At 46.0% G+C, this 19525-nt stretch overlaps 1 protein-coding gene across 1 annotated transcript in view; it reads right to left on the reverse strand.

The window, feature by feature from the left end:
• STXBP4 (syntaxin binding protein 4) overlaps positions 1 to 19525 on the reverse strand; it is a 210631-nt gene that overhangs the window by 96314 nt on the left and 94792 nt on the right. Inside the window, exons 19-21 of the mRNA XM_015429546.1 lie at positions 15837 to 15953; positions 10079 to 10128; positions 6872 to 7005 (exon numbers count right to left, since the gene is read on the reverse strand). Of these exons, the coding sequence (XP_015285032.1) occupies positions 6872 to 7005; positions 10079 to 10128; positions 15837 to 15953 (301 nt within the window). The remainder of the gene's footprint in view (positions 1 to 6871; positions 7006 to 10078; positions 10129 to 15836; positions 15954 to 19525) is intronic.

The raw sequence follows: 19525 nt of genomic DNA on the forward strand, positions 1-19525 counted from the left end.
GATGGAAGGCCGATGCCTCCGTCGCCTGGCTGGAGTGGCCGCGGGGGGGTTGGAGTCGGGCGGCCGCTGGCAGGAGCCGCGGGCGCCCGGGCCAAGATTGGGGGGGCAAGGCGGGCGACGGAAGGCCGATGCCTCCGTTGCCCGGCCCTCTACAGAATCCACCCCCCAAACCTCCAGGTATTTCCCTCCTTAGAGCTGGCAACCCTACATTCCCCTCAGTGCCTGTTGGTAGGCAACTAAGCTTGGTCCTGTCACCTACTTTGGCCTTTGGGAGAAAACACATTGGGGCCAATCCTGATAGGGTTGCCAACTCCAGATGGGAAATTCCTGGAGACTTGAGGGATGGAGCCTGAAGAGGGTGAGGTTTGAGGAGGGGTGGGACCTCAGACAGGTACACTGCCATAGACTTCACCCTCCAAACCAGTCAGTCCCACATAGGGAACCATTGTTGCCAATCTCCAGGTGAGGGCTACAGATTACTCACAATTACAACTGCTCTTCAGGTAGCAGAGATCAGTTCCTCTGGAGAAAACAGTGGACTCTGTCATTATACCCTGCTAAGGTCACCACAGCAAATTGACACTGTTTGCCCAAAGCTTCCTGGGGATTTGAGGGGTGGAGCCTGGAGAGGGTGGGGTTTGCAGAGGGGTGGGACCTCAGACAGGTAGAATGCCATAGACTCCACCCTCCAAACCAGCCATTTTGTCCTGGGTAACAATTGTTGCCAATCTCCAGGTGAGGGCTACAGATTACTCACAATTACAACTGCTCTTCAGGTAGCAGAGATCAGTTCCTCTGGAGAAAACAGTGGACTCTGTCATTATACCCTGCTAAGGTCACCACAGCAAATCAACACTGTTTGCCCAAACCCAGAGCACTGCCCCAGAGCCTCTTTCTAGATCCCGTTGTATTGCTTTCACAACGGGCTTTACTGCTAGTGAATAATAAAGGGGATAAAGGACATCTCTAATGTGTTCCTTTTTCAATTGGAATTGTTTCTGTTAATTTCATGTTAATTAAAATCTTTGCTTGTTGGTTCAAGTATATTTCATGCATCCAGTTCCAGAATGCAGGACCACAGCCCATATTTTGTAGAACATTCAATAAGAAAGGCCATGTTAAATTATCAAACACTTTCTCTGCATCTAGAAATAGAAACACTGCTTTCTTCCTCTGCTTATTCACAAATTCAATTGCATCTATTATAAATTGTATGTTGTCTTTGATGTGCCTTTTTGTAGTCTACATTCAGCAAAGAAATGGTCTATAAGACTGTGGTAACGATGCGTCATTGCTCTATGTATTAGCGTTATTTGTGCCACTTGCCACATCAGGGTATTGCCTTTTTTTGCTTTATCTCATTCATAACTTTTTGTAACGGTGTTATAGATACTTCTTCAAGATGTTTATAATACTTTGCTGCCAACCCGTCAGGTCCTGGTGATTTACCCTTCATGTTCTTCATTGCTTGAGAGATTTCTTGAATTGTTATTGTTCTATTTAATATTTTTCTCTGATGTAAACTTTGCAATTGGGATATCTTTTAAATATTCTCTTATTCTTTCTTCTGAAGCAGGCTTCTTTTTATATAATCCTGAAAAAACACTAATAAATTGTCCCTGTATTTTCCCCCTGCATATGTAATTTGATCTCCTTTCTTTACACCTGTTATTACTCTTTGTTCTCTTTCCTTCCTGAGACAAAATGAATTATGCAGAGCAGCCCCTGGCTATTACCACACTCCCACACTCTGTTACCTGCTCAAATAACCTTGGTGGAAAAGGTAGTCCACAACCAGGAAGTGGATGCCTAGGCATGACTGCAGGGCTTGGTAGGAAAGCATGCAAGTAGTACACCTGCCCAAACAAGCTACCAGCTAAACAGGGGGCATGGTGTGTAATGTAAAGAAAAATCTCCCAACTGGAGGGCCCCAAAAGACCCTGACCTGTTCTAATGGAGGAGCATTGAGAGAAAAAGAAGGCAAGGTGGGGAGCCCAAAAAGGCAGCTGCCCCCCTATACTTACCCAAGCGGATGCTGTGCTGCCAATCCCGCAAGGTTACACCCTGACAGCTGAAGAAACCACTCAGTCATAAGCTCCACAGCTGCACCACTTGCCCTGCCTGAAGGTTTGGCTGCCGGGCTAAGAGCGTGGTCACATGGTCCAGAGAGAATGCAGGGGAACAACTGAAGCCTCCCATGTCTGCAATGTTCAAAGCAGACTGCACAGCGGAGGCCTGGACATGGTGCTTTAGAGAGGGAGCAGACCCCACTGAAGCCTGTGCCTCCCAGGTCTGCCCCCGAGCCCTGCCCCATCAGGATGCAATGGAAGACTCAAACTCTGCCCTGCAGCCTCAGGAAATGCGGTGGCCAGGGACACCTGGACCTTTCCTTCCCCGTGCCCAGCCGTGCAGCCATAAAGCGGCCTTTGGTAAATCTATGGCTGCCATTTGTCTATAGTATACCTTGCTGTAAATTGTTTGTTCACCTTGCTCTCTTATTCTGTAATCCTAGTCCCAATTGCATTGTTTATTGGTTATCCTCTGCTGTCTTGTTGCACTATTTTATATCCTGTAATCTGCCTTGCATCATCTAGACTAGACCACTGTAACAAGCTCGGCACGGGGCTATACTGAGGATGCAACAATTTACTTTTCCAGTGTATAATTCACTGGAAGTATATTATTCTGATACTCCCAAGGCTTGTGCTGGCTCAAGTTAGCCAATCTGGCACACTGGATTTCTGAAGTCCCAAACTGCCTGAGGTCCCCCTTGTATAGAAAAAAGTCTTTTTCTAAAATCCTTCCTGCTTGGCTCAGATGGCTCTAGCTGGTAACACTCCTGTCACCTGTGCAGAGGGCCTGTCAGATGGCCAGGCCGCATATCCATATACAAGACACTTTGACACCTCTGCCAGGATAAAGTGACTTGCCGGTGCCTTCCCAAGCATGGGAAGAGCTATGCCCAGTAAATTAGCACATCAAAAGCATTCCCTGACATGACACATGGTCACTGGAAGAGGTTGGAGTGGGATGCCCAACTCCTAGCCAATCAAAACATACCTTGCCTGACAACACATGGTAACCAGAGATTGGACACACCTCCCCACTCTCTCACTACTGGGTAAATGGCTATACCTGGTGGTGACGGAGGGGGGTATAACTGCAATTATCCATACGGGAAAGAAGAGAGTTCCTCGCTGGAAACAGAAAGTTCCTCTCTGGGCACAAAGAGTTCTTTTGGATTGACTGTTTGCTGTTAACATGGAGTGAGACTTAGGCAGCCAAGCTGGACTAGCTGCCCACAGCACCATGGGGTTCCTCTTCAAGATTCCCTGGTGAGACCTTGGACTATCTGCACACCAGCCTGGTAACTATGAACTACCTCTATTGTATAGTTAGAGCTGAACAAGCTATAGATATCATTTGTTTCTTATCTTTTGCTAGTCTCATGTTATATGCATGCTTGTGCACGGAGTAAAGATAATATATAATCAATATTGGTTTCCTCTGTTGCAACCTGATCTCTAAGACTGAATCTTGTGTCTAAGCCGTTCGTCTAAGGAGGCTACCACTGTGTTAATTAATTGTTTGCAGCCCTGGTACAGAGCTGGTAAAGTTGGTAAGTCCCATAAAGCAAGAAGGAGTTTGGGATCTCTACTCCTGAGCGTTGGTGGGGGACTGTTTAAAGAAAGATCCTGGTGGCAGACTACTGGTAACGCCTGGAGAGTGTACAGACATTCTCCTGGAGTTTGTTTAATTGTTCCTGAACGCTTGGTTTCTCTCCCATCCCTCGACTGGGGGGGTCCCTAAAGCAACCTGGTAAGTCTTCAAACCCTACAACCAAAAATGTTTTACAAGCTTGCTCACACATATGCTGAATAAAAGTAAAGCTTATGAATAATTTTAAAAGTCCTGTAATCTTGTTAAAGTAGTAAATGAAGACCTCCCCCAGCTGTTCTGCTACAGCAGAAAAGATGAAGGAAAAAAAGGAAAATAGAGAATATTAATTGTGTCTGTACTGGCGCAGCTTCAAAGACACAGTTCCGTATTTCCTTTGCCGAAAGACCAAAGCAAAATCACCACCACCCTGCCCAATTTTTTCACTGAATCTGATGATCAGGTCCAGTCCTAAACATGTTTCCTTGGAAGCAAATTTGAATTTAGCAAGGTGTAATCCCAGGTAAATGTCCAGAGGTCTGCAGTTTTCGACATACAGTGGAGTACTGAACACACTCAGATTTGCTTAGAAGGAAACATGCTGCAGCTTGGTCCATAGTCCAGATGCTAGTTCAAAGCAGGGTTTGTAGCAGGGCTCTGCAGTAAAAAACAGACATCTCTGTTAGCTCCCTACTGCCTTAATTTGGCTCAGATTTTTAACCCACACATGGAGGAACAAGGGTTTCTGGGAATAAATTCTTTAACACCCCCCCAAAAAAAACCCTAAACAGCTGTAGTTCCCCTTGTATGCAGTCACTAACCTTTCAATCAGTTCAGCTTGAGGGCATGCAAGTCAACGTAAACAGAGTCATCTGACCAAGTTGGCTCTAGTTCACAAGTGCTTATACCAAAATAAATCTTTTACGTTTTTACAACGGCACAAGACTTGCTGCAATACAGAGCTGCCTGTCTGGAATGTGTGTATATGTTGGGGAGGGGGGAGCCCACAGAATCTGCTGGTATGGATAATAATGCTGACTCAGATAATTACAGGCACAGGAAGCCACAACTGCCCACTGTGTTTCCAAGAAAGCAGCAGGCTGCAGGGTACCAGAAGCTTGCTTTGTGCAGGATAGATCCTGTGCAACTGAAAAGTACTGAGATTTACTAGCGATTTCAGCTCTCATACTTTTATTCAGCTCAGAACAAGACAAGGAACCGCCGGCTTGCAGGCCGGTTTATAGGGGCAAAACAGCCCACATCCCAAACACACCCCTACACCAGTAATAGGCTATTTACAGTGGCCGAGAGTTCCATAGGCTCTCGGCCTGGAGCCTAGCCCTCCGATTGGGGTGGGCTAGGATCCGCATGGTCCATTGTTCCTGAGAGCAAAGCTTGGCCGCTTCGCATGACCGCGTGGCGACCTCGCTGCGCATGCGGTCGGAGCTTGATAACATTACAGCAATGGATTATTTTGGTTGTTACAGAACTTGACAAGCTGGAGATGAGCAGTGAAGGAAGGGTTCACAATCACCATCCGGGGGCCATTTATGTGCATTCTGCGTGGCAAGGTGAGGGGTATTTGCAAGCTTGCTTTTAAAGAACAGCCTCTGCTTCCACTTTCTGCTGACAGTCCCTAAGGGTAACCTGAGGCTCTTTGAGAAACAAAGATGGACGTTTAAAGGGCGAGGGAGCCTGACAACATTTCTAACTCAGGACTCAAATTCAGATGTTGCAAGTCATTCTCTGCACCTTTAATTATAAATTTCCTATTGAGTTACTATGGAACTAAATACATCATCTTATTAGTGGAAGAAGCAATTGAGATTATCACTAGATATAAAGAGTAAAGTGGCTGGCCTGTGGAATGTCAAAGGCCACACAACAAGGCCATAAGGTAGGGTGAAGGTGGGGGACAGCTCAGTCTCCCTCTCGCCATGCACCACTGTCTCAATCTGATCCCCTACAGACTGCCTTCTTCCCACTGAATTCAAGATATCTGTGCATGCCTTAAGTCTGCATCAGATGGTATTGTTGTTGGTCATGATACTGAGCAGGAAAGTCCTCGATTCAAATATCACCTTTCAGGCACTGTCATAAAGCAGTCTGAAGTTAAGCCACAATTCTCTTATCCTCTTCTCCATCTGCAAAATTGGGGATAATTTCACTGACCAGCATCACAGGGATGTTGTAATCACTGTTAACGTAATGAACATTGTAAGGTGCTGAACACTGTCAAGCCTGAGCCCCATCCTGTACTTAAACCAAATGGTGACCACAGAATAACACCACCTTCAACCCCATAGCTGCCTTGCAGTGGCAAAAGGGATCATAGAATCAGGAGATGGAATGTGTATTGCATCCAGGAGGTACAATTGACCTGCCTGGCTAATGACACAGCAAAGAGGCACTGCAGGCTGGAGAGAGAGGAAAGCATTCCAGGAGGATTCCCTAGAAGAAGGGCGTGCACACGGGGATTTAAAACACATTCATTTTTTTTTGGGGGGGGGAGGGACGGATGGGAGAAAGAAGGCTGACCTTCAATTTCCTTGGAAGGCAAAGCACTAAGCAGCACCCAAGATCAACTACAAGATCAAGGAAAATAAGCTAGGCCAGCATGAGGACATGATCATTTAGCATCAAACAGATCCTTGCGTAAAAAGAGCTTTTGCTAAGGTGAGCAAGCAGCTTGAGGACTGATGTAACTGTAACGCCAAAGAGGAGTTTTAGTGAGGCATTTTGTGTACAGCACTGATCCCCCTCTGACAATATCCCTCTCCCGATTGGCTGGTTTCAGCTGCGCCAGCAGAAGAATGGGAGGGATTCCCCACCCCTCCCCTGCACTGATTCTTCACAGCTCACCTACTTGCAAGAAATAATTTCAAAGTCACCTCTATCTTTGTTCTTAAAAGAACTTTTGGCATTTCTAATGCCCTGGATGTTTGAAGTTGAGCAGTCCTATGCCCATACAAAATGAGAATACTTGCCCATGCCAACTGTTTTCTGTTTCTGTCATTCAGTTCATAATTTTAGAGCACATGCTAGAATTATCCAAATTACTACATTTATTTTCACCAATTGAGCATTTGCACTGATTGCCAAATTCCTTCCTTGAACGAGCCACACACCAGATTCAAAGCACAAACCACAATTAACCCAAACATTCCTCTTGAAAGTGTCAAGCAAAAAAGGGGGGAAATGATAGAAGACTTACAGTCTGCTTCCAGAATGGAACGGATAGACTTCGCAAGTTCTCTGGCTTCGGTTGCGAGGGATGCTGTGATGGTGCGGCCGTTCCTCCCGAGGCGTGCAAGAAGCATTTGAGAAGAGAACATGGTTTTTCTGTCACTGACAGGAACATATGGAAAAGGGCCGAATATGGTTTATTTGCAACACCACAGTATTCATTTTCATTGCACTGAGTGCAGTTTTTATTTTGGGCTCAAACCTTAGTCACTCACAACCTCAGTCATGCAACTGACTTACATGAATATTCTGAGCCAACAACATTAATCGAACAATTCGGTCCTTTAATTTTATTAGAAAGTAGGAAGAATGACAGCAGGGCTGGCACAGGGGTGGGCATGCCTGTTAGTTAAGGCTAAGCCAGGGGGTACAGCAGGCTTCGTCTTCATCCAAAGGCCAGGAATTCTCCATCAGTGGAACACACCTCTTCCACCAGAGGAACATTTCATTGTTAGTGGAACAGAACTCTGAAGCAAACCCATTGCTACTATACCCCTTCACATAAACTGTTTCATGCTGGGTTTGCAAAAACGACATGTAGAAAACATTCGATTAACAATCATTAATTCACTCTGACCTGGATAGCCCAAGTTAAGCCTGATCTCGGAAGCTAAGCAGGGCCTACCCTGGCAAGTACTTGGAAAGGAGACCTCTAAGGAATACCAGGGCTGGGATGCAGAGGCAGGCAGTATCAAACCAGTTCTCTGAAATGTCCAAGCCCCACTAGGGGTCATCAGAAGTCCACTATGACTTCCACGCATACACAACACACAAATATTCACACCAAAAAATCATCAATTCAGACCCAGCAGCAAAATAAATGATTCTCAGCTTAGTGAATGATGGTGCATTTCCAGAGGTCTGCTGGAAGAAAATTTTGCACACACTGCTACACTGTTCCCAAGTAAATTGGTACACAGTGAGCAATATAAGCAAGTCTGCTCAGAAGTAAATCCAATTTTACTCAGCAAGGCTTACTCTCATGAAAGTGTTTTTAGGATTGCAGCCTCAGACACAACATTGTTTAGGCAGCTAAACTGGCAGCCCATCCCCTTTCGTGCCAGTCTTCTGTTTCTAGAATACAATGACTTGTTGGAGGAATGGGTCAGACTGCTTACCACTGGCTCATATTATAAAGCCCACTGAACTAGTATTCTCTGTGCTCATATCTCATCTTCAAATACATTTATTTAATGAATTTAAATATTTTTTCACATTTATATTCCGCCCTCCCCGCAAACAGGCTCAGGGCAGATAAAAACTTAGGCCTTATGGCATCACAACAACATAGTGACATAATTAAAAACCATTAAATCAACATTAAAACAATATACATCAGTTTTGTACAGTCCCCAGTACTGGTGTCACTGGATTCCAAGGCTGTATGGTCCAGGCTGCATAAGACGATATCTTCAGCAGAGGGGCAGCTTTTTTTCCCTGGACGCCTGTTGCCTCACCCAAAGGCCTGGTGGAACGGCGCTGTTTTGCAGGCCCTGTGGAATGGTAAAAGGTCCCGCAGGGCCCTGATTTCATGTGGGAGCAGGGCTATTTTTGGGCAGGAACACACAGGAACGGAGTTCCGGCTCACTCCTGAGTTGGCCACGCCCAGCAGGAACTCATTAGCATAATAGCCCACACCCAACAGCAGAAACTCATTAGGATTGGCTACATTAGGGGTGTGTGGCCTAACTTGCAAAGAGGTTCCTGCTACAAAAAAAGCCCAGGGTTTTGACAACAAACAAAGTAAACAGAATAAGAAGCAAAAGGTGGATGTGGTAACATAGGGGTGTGGCCTAATATGCTAATGAGCTGTGATGTCAGGGGTGTGGCCTAATATGCTACTGGGTTTCTGCTGTTGGGTGTGGCCTATTATGCTAATGAGTTCCTGCTGGGCTTTTTCTACAAAAAAAGATTGCATATCCAAGCCACAGAGAAGCCCTCCCCTCCCATGATAAATTTATCTCCATCCCAGTCCCCAACTATTCTCCAAACTGCAGCAACTGCTGGCTATGACAAATGGCAAAGATGCCCAATGGGAAGGTGGGCAAGAAGAGAGAATTGCTGCCTCTCTCTCTCTCTCTCTCCGTCCTTCTCTCTTCCCCTCCTTGCCTTTTCCCTCTTCCCCCACCTCGCCTAGCTTGGATGCTGCCAAAATAGTGATACACTTCCCTGGCCAGGCACTGCTGCCGCCACACCCTACCTAGCCATACCACATTATGTATAGTCATGGAGAAGGCAAGTGAGGCTTCTCTGAGCAATCCCAGGCTCAGAACTGTGCCTGGAAAAGAAGTAAGACACTTGCTGATGTTTTGGAAAACTGTTCAGTTTCCCTGAGCCCAACCTCTGAAGCAAGCTTGGGGAGGGGAATATCTTTATTATGTCCATGGATGATGAATGGTTCACTTGACTTGATTTTAAACCCCCCCCCAACTGCTGACTATATTTGAAACTATCCTGTCCCGTGGAACTGACACTCAGCAGGTATAAATATGATCCACAGTGAGTCATGCTTGATCTCCATTCTCTCAGTTCCATTTCTGTGAGAATCCCACCCTGCTCCCCCCAGCAAAAAGTGGCTTATTTCACCTGATGTTCTGAGGATGGATACCATAAATATCATAAGGTAAGGTAAAGGTTTCCTTGCTTGAAAGCCAGTCGAATCCAACTCTAGGGTTGCGGTGCTCATCTCAGTTTCCAAGCTGAAGAGCCAGCTCTGTCCAAAGACGTTTCTGTGGTCATGTGGCCGGCATGACTAAATGCCAAGGCGCACGGAACGCTGTTCATAATATCATAAATATTTTGCTAATTCAAGGATGCCACAATGGATTAGCCATAGAAACAGTAAAAGCAGGATACCTAGGTTTAAGAAGGAATTCTCTGGTTTTGAATTTTGTCACCAGTGTTTTGATGTGCATGTAATGTGCCATCAAGTCGCAGCCAATACATGGTGACCCCAGCAAGGAGCTTTCAAGGCAAGTGATTAAGCAGAGGTGTTTGGCCATCGCCTTCCTCTGCAAAGTCTTCCTTGGCAGTTTCCCATCCAAGAACTGACCCTGCATAGCTTCCAAGATTACTATACTGTTCCACATCCCCATGCATTGATATTAACTGCTTATCTACAAATGACTCACCACATATACCTTCAGTAGTACATTTTAATCTTACATGCTCTTACCTCAAATTGGACTGGGAAGTGAAGTTATCCGATAGTGCTTCATGTACTACCTATTAGCAGACAGCCAAGGGAAACAATAGTAACTAATTTCATAAGATTGCCACAGCGTCATCTTTTACTTTACTTGAAAACTGCAGTCTGCAGAACAGACACCTGGGGCGATTTCGCACTAGAGCTGCCTTGCGGCGCAGCCGTCGTTTGCCCCGACACAAATATGTCAATTTCACACCTGAAGCTGCGGGGCTGCATTTTGACTCGCGGCTTCGCCCGATTTCCTCTGCAGTTTCGTGATCCTGGTTTTTGAGGATCACGAAACTGCGGAGGAAATCGGGCGAAGCCGCGGGTCAAATGCAGCCCCGCAGCCTCGGGTGTGAAATTGACACTGGTCTACACATGCAACGGAACAGGCTAGGGAGGCGATAGAATGGACTGCAGGGGGCAGATTGCACTGACCACTTTTCCCCTAAATTAGTAATTCCCTGTAACCTTTCTCCCTGATGTGCTCAATTTTTATTTGCAAGGTGGTTTCACGTGGGCATTAAAAATACACTCTCCCGAATGGCAGTGTGAAGGGAGCCCATGCTATCACCACAGAATCTCACTACTTCATTCTGCTGAATCTGTAGGCCAGAACTCATATACGTTCATTCAAATTAATTTAGCCTCATTGGCTCCAGTTTATATCTCACTGAAGTTAACAGCAAAGCCACCGTATATTGAAGTAATTCTAGATTTTATTGACTACACAGGGACAAACAGCTAGAGCCTCTGACGGCCTAACTACATCTTATGCTTTCGCTGAAGATATCCCTTGGATTGGGTTGAGAGAGATGTTTTGGAGTGCTACACTTTCCAAGTGTCTGTAGGCCTGACTTGGATTGAAACTGTAGAACCCAGGGAGAGGTGATTTAGACTCCGCCCCCTACTGGCAAAGTCTTCCTGACCTGAAAGAACTCCTGGGACCTGGGATTTGTCCTGCTGAGGACTCCATGTTACATTTCCCAAATGAAGCAAAGAGCAGCTCCCTGGGGCCATTTTGGGTCAGGAAAACAGCACAGTGGGGAGGTTCAAGTCCCTTCTACCTCTCTGCTGCAGTACCAATCCAGATTGGACCTATGCATGCCTGGGGAGTGTGGAACTCCAGAATACATCTCTCAACAAAATCCAGAGACTTTCCTGGGGAACCACAATGCATAGTTGTCTGAGAATTGTTGCTGCTGTACTAGAAAATACATGTTATGATCTGCCCCTAAGCTGTCTTTGTCTCCTTCAGCTTTGGTGCCTGAGGAGCAATACTAAGCAAGTCTACTCAATAGTGAATTCCATATTATTCAATGAGGCTTACTCCCAGGAAGTAAGTGCTCATAGGACTGTAGTCTGAGACCTGTATTCTTCCATGCTTTGCATTAAAGCAAGTTAAGTCTCTGGCCAGAACACCAAGAAGAGCACACAGGAGGAAGTAGGACCATACCTAACTGAATTATGCTAGCTGGGGGTGAACAAGAAGATCTTGAGTGGGAATGGCCTCATCCAGAAATGACATTCAGATCAAGGACCCCCAAGTTTCATTTATGAGCCTTTTGGCACAACAAACTGTCACTATTATCATGTTTAATTATTTCACAGAGGATCTTATGTACGCATTTGGGTCATCGCCTCCATTTCATTTCCTACCTCCACCCAGGCCTGAATCTGCTTCCCACTCCTTCTAGGACTATCTAGATTTCACTTTCTTTGGCCTAACCAACCACTCCTTTCTGGACATCCACCTATCCCTTGTCCCTGCCATCTTTGGCTCCTAAGTCACCAAGTGTTTTGCCCAATAACTGGTTACAGAACTCTCCCCCCAAGTGAGGCTTTGCCTGCCCCAGGATAAACTCCTTGTCTTGTTAGCTGCTCGACTGGACATCCAACAAACCATCCTGCTTTGGCATTTACTTGCTGCCCAGCATTGCTTATGACCTTTCTGCTAGACCCCAGGTATGAATCATTCTCTTTCTTCCCACATTCATTCCCTTGCACTCCTTCCTTCCCACTCCCAGCCTAAGTTGGATATCTTCTTCACACTCTTGGTATTTGGAATCAATCTTGCACCCAACTAGCTAAATTGGTGCGCTACAGTGGTAGTTTTTTAAAAACATACTTAAGTTTTGAATTTTATCCTGTTTGGGCTTCCTGACTACCTTGCAGTCGTTTTTTCTGTCACCAAGTCACAATGATCCTTATTGGTGAGGTGTGGCTCATTCCTCAGTGGTGATTTGAAGGATTTGAAGGATACTCAGGAAGCATGATCCCCAGGACATTTTGCCTTCAAACCATGGCGGAATTCAAGGCAGCAGCTCTTAAAGGCTGGAAAGGGAGTAGTCCCCACTAGAATTCTAATGTTAGTTCCTGAACAAGGGCTTCCATCAAAGCAAAGGACCACCATCAACACAGACACGTCTAGAGTACACACATCTCTGACCTCATGTAGTAACATACCCTAGCGCAAGATGGTCAGTAGCCAATGCCTAGATGACATTCTGAGGTCTATATCTAAGTCCTGGGGATGGTTCCCAGGGCCTTTAAGATAAAGCCATACATGCCAGTAATTCACACATGAAAACATAGACTCCCCACTGTCCCCACACAAAGGATCACAGCTCAGCTCCTTCCTTCCCCCTGCCCATTAATGAATTCTGCAATCTGCTGACTGCATGCCTGTCCTGCTAAAAGGCAAGTCTGTTCGTTCTTAAATATATATATATTTTAAAACCCCTACTGTCTTACAATATGTTACCAAGAGCTCAAAACAGTTGCAGTGTGTAAGAATGGCATGCTGTGCACCACATGGTGCCTGGGTTTCCTTGTGCATCCACGTGCACAAGAAACAAAATGCATTCCATTCTACACCCTTATCAGAGATTTAACTTATTTATTTATTTTATTTATTTTTCGCATTTATATCCTGCCCATCCCGTAAACAGGCTCAGGGCGGGTTACAACATTTTAATAAATACAATAACATTTAAAACACATTAAAACATATAAAATCGGTAGTCATGCTTGCAGTAGGGAGAATCCAGCCCATTGATGTAACTGGATATGGCCGGTTATCATAGGTGGGAGATTGTAACCTTGGGGGGCCATATGTGGACGCCCACTGCCTCAGCCAAAGGCCTGGCGGAACAGCTCTGTCTTGCAGGCCCTGCGGAATTGCATAAGATCCCACAGGGCCCTGATCTCAATAGGGAGCATGTTCAACCAGGTGGAGGCCAGGGCAGAAAAAGCCCTGGCCCTAGTCGAGGCAAGGCAGACGTCCTTTGGGCCAGGGATCACCAGGAGATGTTGACTCTCAGAGCGTAATGCTCTCCGAGGCGTATATGGGAAGAGGTGGTCTCTTAGGTATGTTGGTCCCAGGCCGTTTAAGGCTTTGAAGGTAATTACCAACACCTTGAAGTGGATCCGGTACTCAACCGGCAACCAATGCAGCTGACAGAGCACATGTCGAACGTGGGCCCGCACAGGTGTCGACGTCAGCAAATGCGCCGCCACATTTTGTACCAGCTGTAATTTCCGGATCAACTTCAAGGGTAAGCCTGCATAGAGAGAGTTGCAGTAATCAAGCCTGGAAGCGGCCATTGCATGGGTCACCGTAGCTAAGTCCTGGGGGGAGAGAGAGAGGGCTTCAGTAGCCTAATCTGCCTAAGATGGAAAAATGCAGATCTGGCGACTGCAGCAACCTGGGCCTCCATAGATAAGGAGGTATCCAGTGTTACTCCCAGGCTCTTCACCGACTGGGCTGGCACCAGCGGTTTCCTTTCCAGTGTGGGAAGCCTGGTGCCCACCTCCAAACCCCCATGACCCAGGTACAGGACCTCCGTCTTTGATGGATTTAACTTCAGTCGACTCTGCCACAACCATCCAGACACAGCACCCAAAGCCTCAGCCAAATTTCCAGGAATGGAGGACAGATGGCCGTCCATTAACAGATAAAGCTGAGTGTCATCGGCATACTGATGGCAGCCCAGCCCATAACTCCGGACTAACTGGGCGGGGGGGCGCATATAGATGTTAAATAACATTGGCAAGAGGATCGCCCCCTGTGGCACTCCAGAGTCCCTGAAAAGGGAAACAAGTCTTGGAAAATGACAAAGCCAACTACTCACACAGTAACAGCATTTTAACAAAGCATCCACAGAAACAAGAGTAGGGAGGGAGAGTGATTTTCCAGGGAGAGACCCCACAAAAGAGGAACAGTTGGAACATACGTAACACTAACATCTTGTGGTTGTAGCACTGCACAAATGCAAAGATCGGAAAGATGCTTGCTGCCCTGCCACACCTTTCTACCCACATCAGGCTCATACATGGCCTTATTGCACCAATGCCAACTTGCACCTCGCAGCTCTTGAATTTGTACTGCCAAGGCAGGTATTGTCACAGAACCTGTCTAGCATGCTTTGTCAAGCATTAGAAAAAAAAAAAGAGCTCCCAGACTAGATTCTGCCTATGGCTTATTTGAGGAAGTGTGCTTGCACACAAAAGCGTATACTGTGAATAAAACTTTGTTGGGTCTTAAAGGTGCCACTGGACACATCCCAGTAGGATTGGCTGGGGAACAGCAATCCCCAATCAATGCCTAACAAGAATCTCAAAGTTATGGTCTCTACAAGGGAACAGGGAGTCCCCTTGCATCGCCAGCTTCTTCTTTTCCTTTGCTTTCCTTTGCTTCCTGGCTTGACATCACTGACACTACCCATATGCAAGCTAAAAGACACCAAAGAGATGCTCTCCAAAAAACAAAGCCAAAACAAACATACCCAACTTGCAACTTAATTCTTATGTACTCTCTGCAGGGCCAGAAGTAAAAGGGTCAGGGAGAAAAGAAGGGCCAAAATACATGAAATGCTAGGAGATCTATGACTGTTCTTCCTAAGAAGTGTACATTGGCAAATAGCAGCTATTCCCCACCCCAGCCAATACAGAGCAGGGGCCCTGCACAGGGAGGTTTACTTCCCTGCAATGTCATTTTCCTGACCTCCCAAAGCCCACTGGTGCTGACAACAGTGAACTGGTGCAGGAGAAAGGATGAAACATCCCTTCTCCTCCCTGTACCAAAAAGAATGTTTGGGACTTCCAGTCACAAATCTTCCCTGCTTCTCTATTGGCTCAGAGTGCCACTCAGCATCTTTAGGCCTAATGTGAAACTCTTGTAGAAGCTCAGCTTTCCAGTTCTGAAATATTCCCAGAATAATGTACTGGGAACACACAGAGAAGAGAACCCCTGCACAGCTGTCTGCCTCTAAAGAGGCCTTGCTCTTGCAATTTTAGACCGATTTCACACAAGAGCTGCGCCGTGGTCGTGCCTCCCTTTGCCCCGCTTCTATTGGTCAATTTCCCACTCGAAGTTGCGCAGCCGCATTTTGACCCGCAGCTTCACCCGATTTCCCCCGCAGTTTCGTGATCCTCAAAAAACAGGATCACGAAACCGCGGGGAAAATTGGGCGAAGCCACGGGTTAAAATGCGGCCGTGCGGCTTCGAGTGGGAAATTGACCAATAGAAGCGGGGCAAAGGGAGGCACGTCCGCGGCGCAGCTCTTGTGTGAAATCCGTCTTAGTCTAGCTGCATCTTATCAGTCCCGTCTTCTTAAATTTGATTCCAATCCTCTTGCCTTGAGAGCAAAATAAATATATTAAAAATAAATACATTAAGGTACAGTTTATATATGAGCATAACTCTTGTCCTTCTAACAACATTGCTGGAAACTGCCTTTACCTCAACAAACTGCAGTAACTTCTCAGTTGCCACCTCAAATGTTTTCTTGGAGGTTTCGGATTTTCTCAGTTGACAGTCAAGCACAGTAATCCTCTTCCTTAGATCCTGAATGCTATCCTGGAAAAAAAAAAGAGATTCAGTTGCATTAAGCAATGCTTCAGAGGCACAGGAACTCAGGCAGCAGAACCAATGTTCCCTCTAAGCTGAGTTAGTGTGAGCTAGCTCACCGTTTTTTAGCCTCCGGCTCACACATTTTTGTCTTAGCTTAGGAAGGATGGCTCCAGAGCAAACTAATTTATGCAGGAGCCAAATCGCTTGCTCACAACTGTAATGCCAGCGGCTCACAAAGTAGAATTTTTGCTCACAAGAACCCACAGCTTAGAGGGAACATTGAGCAGAACCATCTGTTTCTGCACAGTACAGGGGATTCCTTTGGACGTGCACAAACCAACCTTTCAACCAGCATGGAGCCATGATTAGAGTGCTGGACTAGAATCTGGGAGATCTGTGCCCAAATACCCACACTATACCATAAAGTTTTCTGGGTGACTGTGGATGAGAAACACTTAGCCCAAACAGCAACCAAAAGGATAACTGGTTTGGAGCCCCTGCCCTATCAGGCAAAGTTTCAGCATTTGGGTCCCCCCCCAGTTTGTTTGTTTTTTGGGGGGGAAGATAACTGAGGGATCACAAAACAACCCACAGCGTAGAGACAGTAGATAGACAATTTTCTCTTTCTCCTGTAAATACTAGAGTTTGGTGTCATCTCATGATACTGACAGTAGATTCAAGACAGACAAGAAAGTAGTACTTCAAACAGTGGGAGGCTGATGTGCAGAAATCACCGCCATGGGATGATGTGAAGGTCACTGGCTTGGAAGGATATGGAAGGGGGTTGCACAGATCTATGGAGGATACTTCTGTCATTGGCTATAACTGTAATGCCTGAATGGGGCCCCTGAAACCAGAGCAGAATGCTGCTGATCATAAGATGCTGGGGACCATTTGGCAGGGGAGGGTTGTTGTCCACAGGCTCTGCTTGTGGACTTGCCTCTGGCATCTGGCAGAAACAGGGGGCTGGATTCAGACTAAATTTTCCAATGACGGAATGAAAACGTCCTGTCCCCCCCCCCCTGCAATTCACTGATCTACAAGAAATGCTGCTCCTGGAGGATAGGGGACCAAAGCAATGGCATGGAGGAGCTGCAGGAGGAACTTGGAATTGGAGGAAATTGCCAATTTAGTCTGGATCCAGCCCCCGATATTGGGGCAATGGGCCACTGGCTACTCCTTATGCCTATGTTGGCTCTCAGCAGCTCCGCCTAAAAAAGATCATTCTTTTCTCTTCAGCCCCCAACTCGTATAACTCTTATGCCAAGTTGTGACATCACAAGGCTGCACATTTCTCTGCCCCAATATGATTAGCTACTACTCATAGTGAAGTGCACGGCATTGCCACACACTGAGGAGGAGGAAAAGTCAAGACAACAAAGGTTTTGGCATTAGGATTGTAGTAATCATAATGCAAAGTTCTTCCCTGAGATGTTGCATAACAAAGCTACAACATTTCCTATTATCACTACCTCCTCCTCTTGAGAAAAAGATGCAGGCCCAAAGTTAACCAACAAATAAAGGTTTGATTATGGTGGGAGGTACATATCTGAATTTTATCAATGAAGCCAGCCCCTGCAGGAAATTAATGTATCCTTCTAGTAAAAAGTCAACATACTGCAGGAATGTATTAAAGCTGGCTCATTCTCTCACAGCCTATGCTAACTACAGTCACAGAGGCTGCTCTCAGAAGCTGCAGCCCCGTACAATTGCTGCATTACTCTTTCGGTATTTATACGAATCTGGAACATCTTTCTAAGGAGATCAAATCAGTCAATCCTAAAGGAAATAAAACCTGACTGTTCCCTGGAAGGATAGATTCTGAAGCTGAAGCTCAAATACTTTGGCCACCAAATGAGAAGGGAGCACTCCCTGGAGAAGACCCTGATGCTGGGAAAGACTGAAGGTAAAAGAAGAAGGGGGTGGCAAAGGATGAGACGGTTAGACAGTGTTATCAATGCAGTAAACATGAAGTTGAGCACACTCTGGGGGACGGCGGAGGACAGGCAGGCCTGCCGTGATGTGGTCCATGGGGTCGCGAAGAGTCAGACTCAACTGTGTGACTGAACAATAACACCTTGCAAGATAATGGGCTAGTTTACACAAGGATTTGCATCCCATAGTAAGTCTTCACTAACCAAAGGCATTTGTGTCAGTTGAATGGGACTTCCTTCCTTCTTGTCTCTCAGTACAGTCGGACATGGTCCCCAAAATGCTGTTCCTGGGTGACAGGGCCCTCCCCCCCAACAGCATAAGGCAGGAGTTGGAGGTCTGCAATGGAGAACTTGTCAAAAACCCGCCACTTTCCATTAGTGGAAATTTACTGCTCGGTATAATCCACTGTGCAATTTTCTTGGGAGCAAGTCAGGCTACCCCTGGCCTCATGTGGAGGTGCCATTTATTGTGGTTGTTTCCATTTTCTTTTACAATGGCAGCTCTTAAAAAAACCCACTTCTGCCATCAAAATCACAGATGCTCTAAAGGCATATATGGGCAGCCGTGTATAGACACCACCCCCATGTGGAAGAAGTAGTTCATGAGAATAGTGTTTCCATATGAGCTGTGAGCTTGGCACCATTTGAATGTACTCCCAAAGCAAACCATCATACATGGTCAGGTGTGTCTGTGAGGTGGCATGGACAACATCTAGCCTATTGAAGAAGGAAGTATTTCATTGTGTTTTCCCACCAACAGAGTAGCCAACATCAAATATATATTCTGTACAACATTCAGTAAGCTTGAGCTCTTTCTAAATGAAACATGATGCGTGTGTTTACTAGTTCATCTCTTGTTGCACTTGGTGTCTGGGGAGAGTGGGATGGGAGATGTACTGGATTAGACCCTTCCCTCTACCCATCACCACCCTGCACTCAAGCACATTACTTCACACTTGCAAATTAGGAAAATGCATGCCAGTGCGATAATGGACTAAATTTTCTTTTTTTCATAAAGATCTAAGGCAGAGATTCCCAACTTTGTTGACTGTCGGGCATTTTAGAAATTTTGAGAAAGGGTAGTGGGCACCAACGTAAAATGGTTGCACTGGGGCAAGTCTTACCAAAACTGGAGGCCATGTGGTCAGGGTCAATTACTAAATGCTGGAAGGTTCCCAGCCAAGCATACTATAACAAAAGCAGATGTTTCTGAATGGGTGCTCTTTGCAGTTGCAAAGGCAACATCTTAATGGCTGTTCTGAAGCATGTCTTGCACCGAGTAAGTGGATAAATACCAGCACTGGCTTTTGGCTTTCTGCAAAAGATATAGCTTGCTTTCAGTTTACAAACAAAGGGGAAGGTTTACTCCCTATGCAATCAAGGAATGGATTGCCAAGCCCACAGACATAAAAACTCTATGGTCTGTATGAGATATATGGCTGTGAAGAGCATGCCTAGGATAAACTGTTTTGCTAGTCACATGCAGGGAGCAACCTGAGGCTCTCTGTTCTATTCCATACCCTCTGGTATTCAATACCCTAAAACCCAAGAAGTAAATGAATACTGGGAAAATATACTGGCAAGCACCGTGGTTCCCACAGGTGCCATGCCAGGATCAGTCTATGGCATCCATTAACTTCAACA

This window comes from Gekko japonicus, unplaced genomic scaffold (genome assembly GCF_001447785.1).
Source record: "Gekko japonicus isolate JY-2015 unplaced genomic scaffold, Gekko_japonicus_V1.1 scaffold340, whole genome shotgun sequence".
Lineage (NCBI taxonomy): Eukaryota > Metazoa > Chordata > Lepidosauria > Squamata > Gekkonidae > Gekko > Gekko japonicus.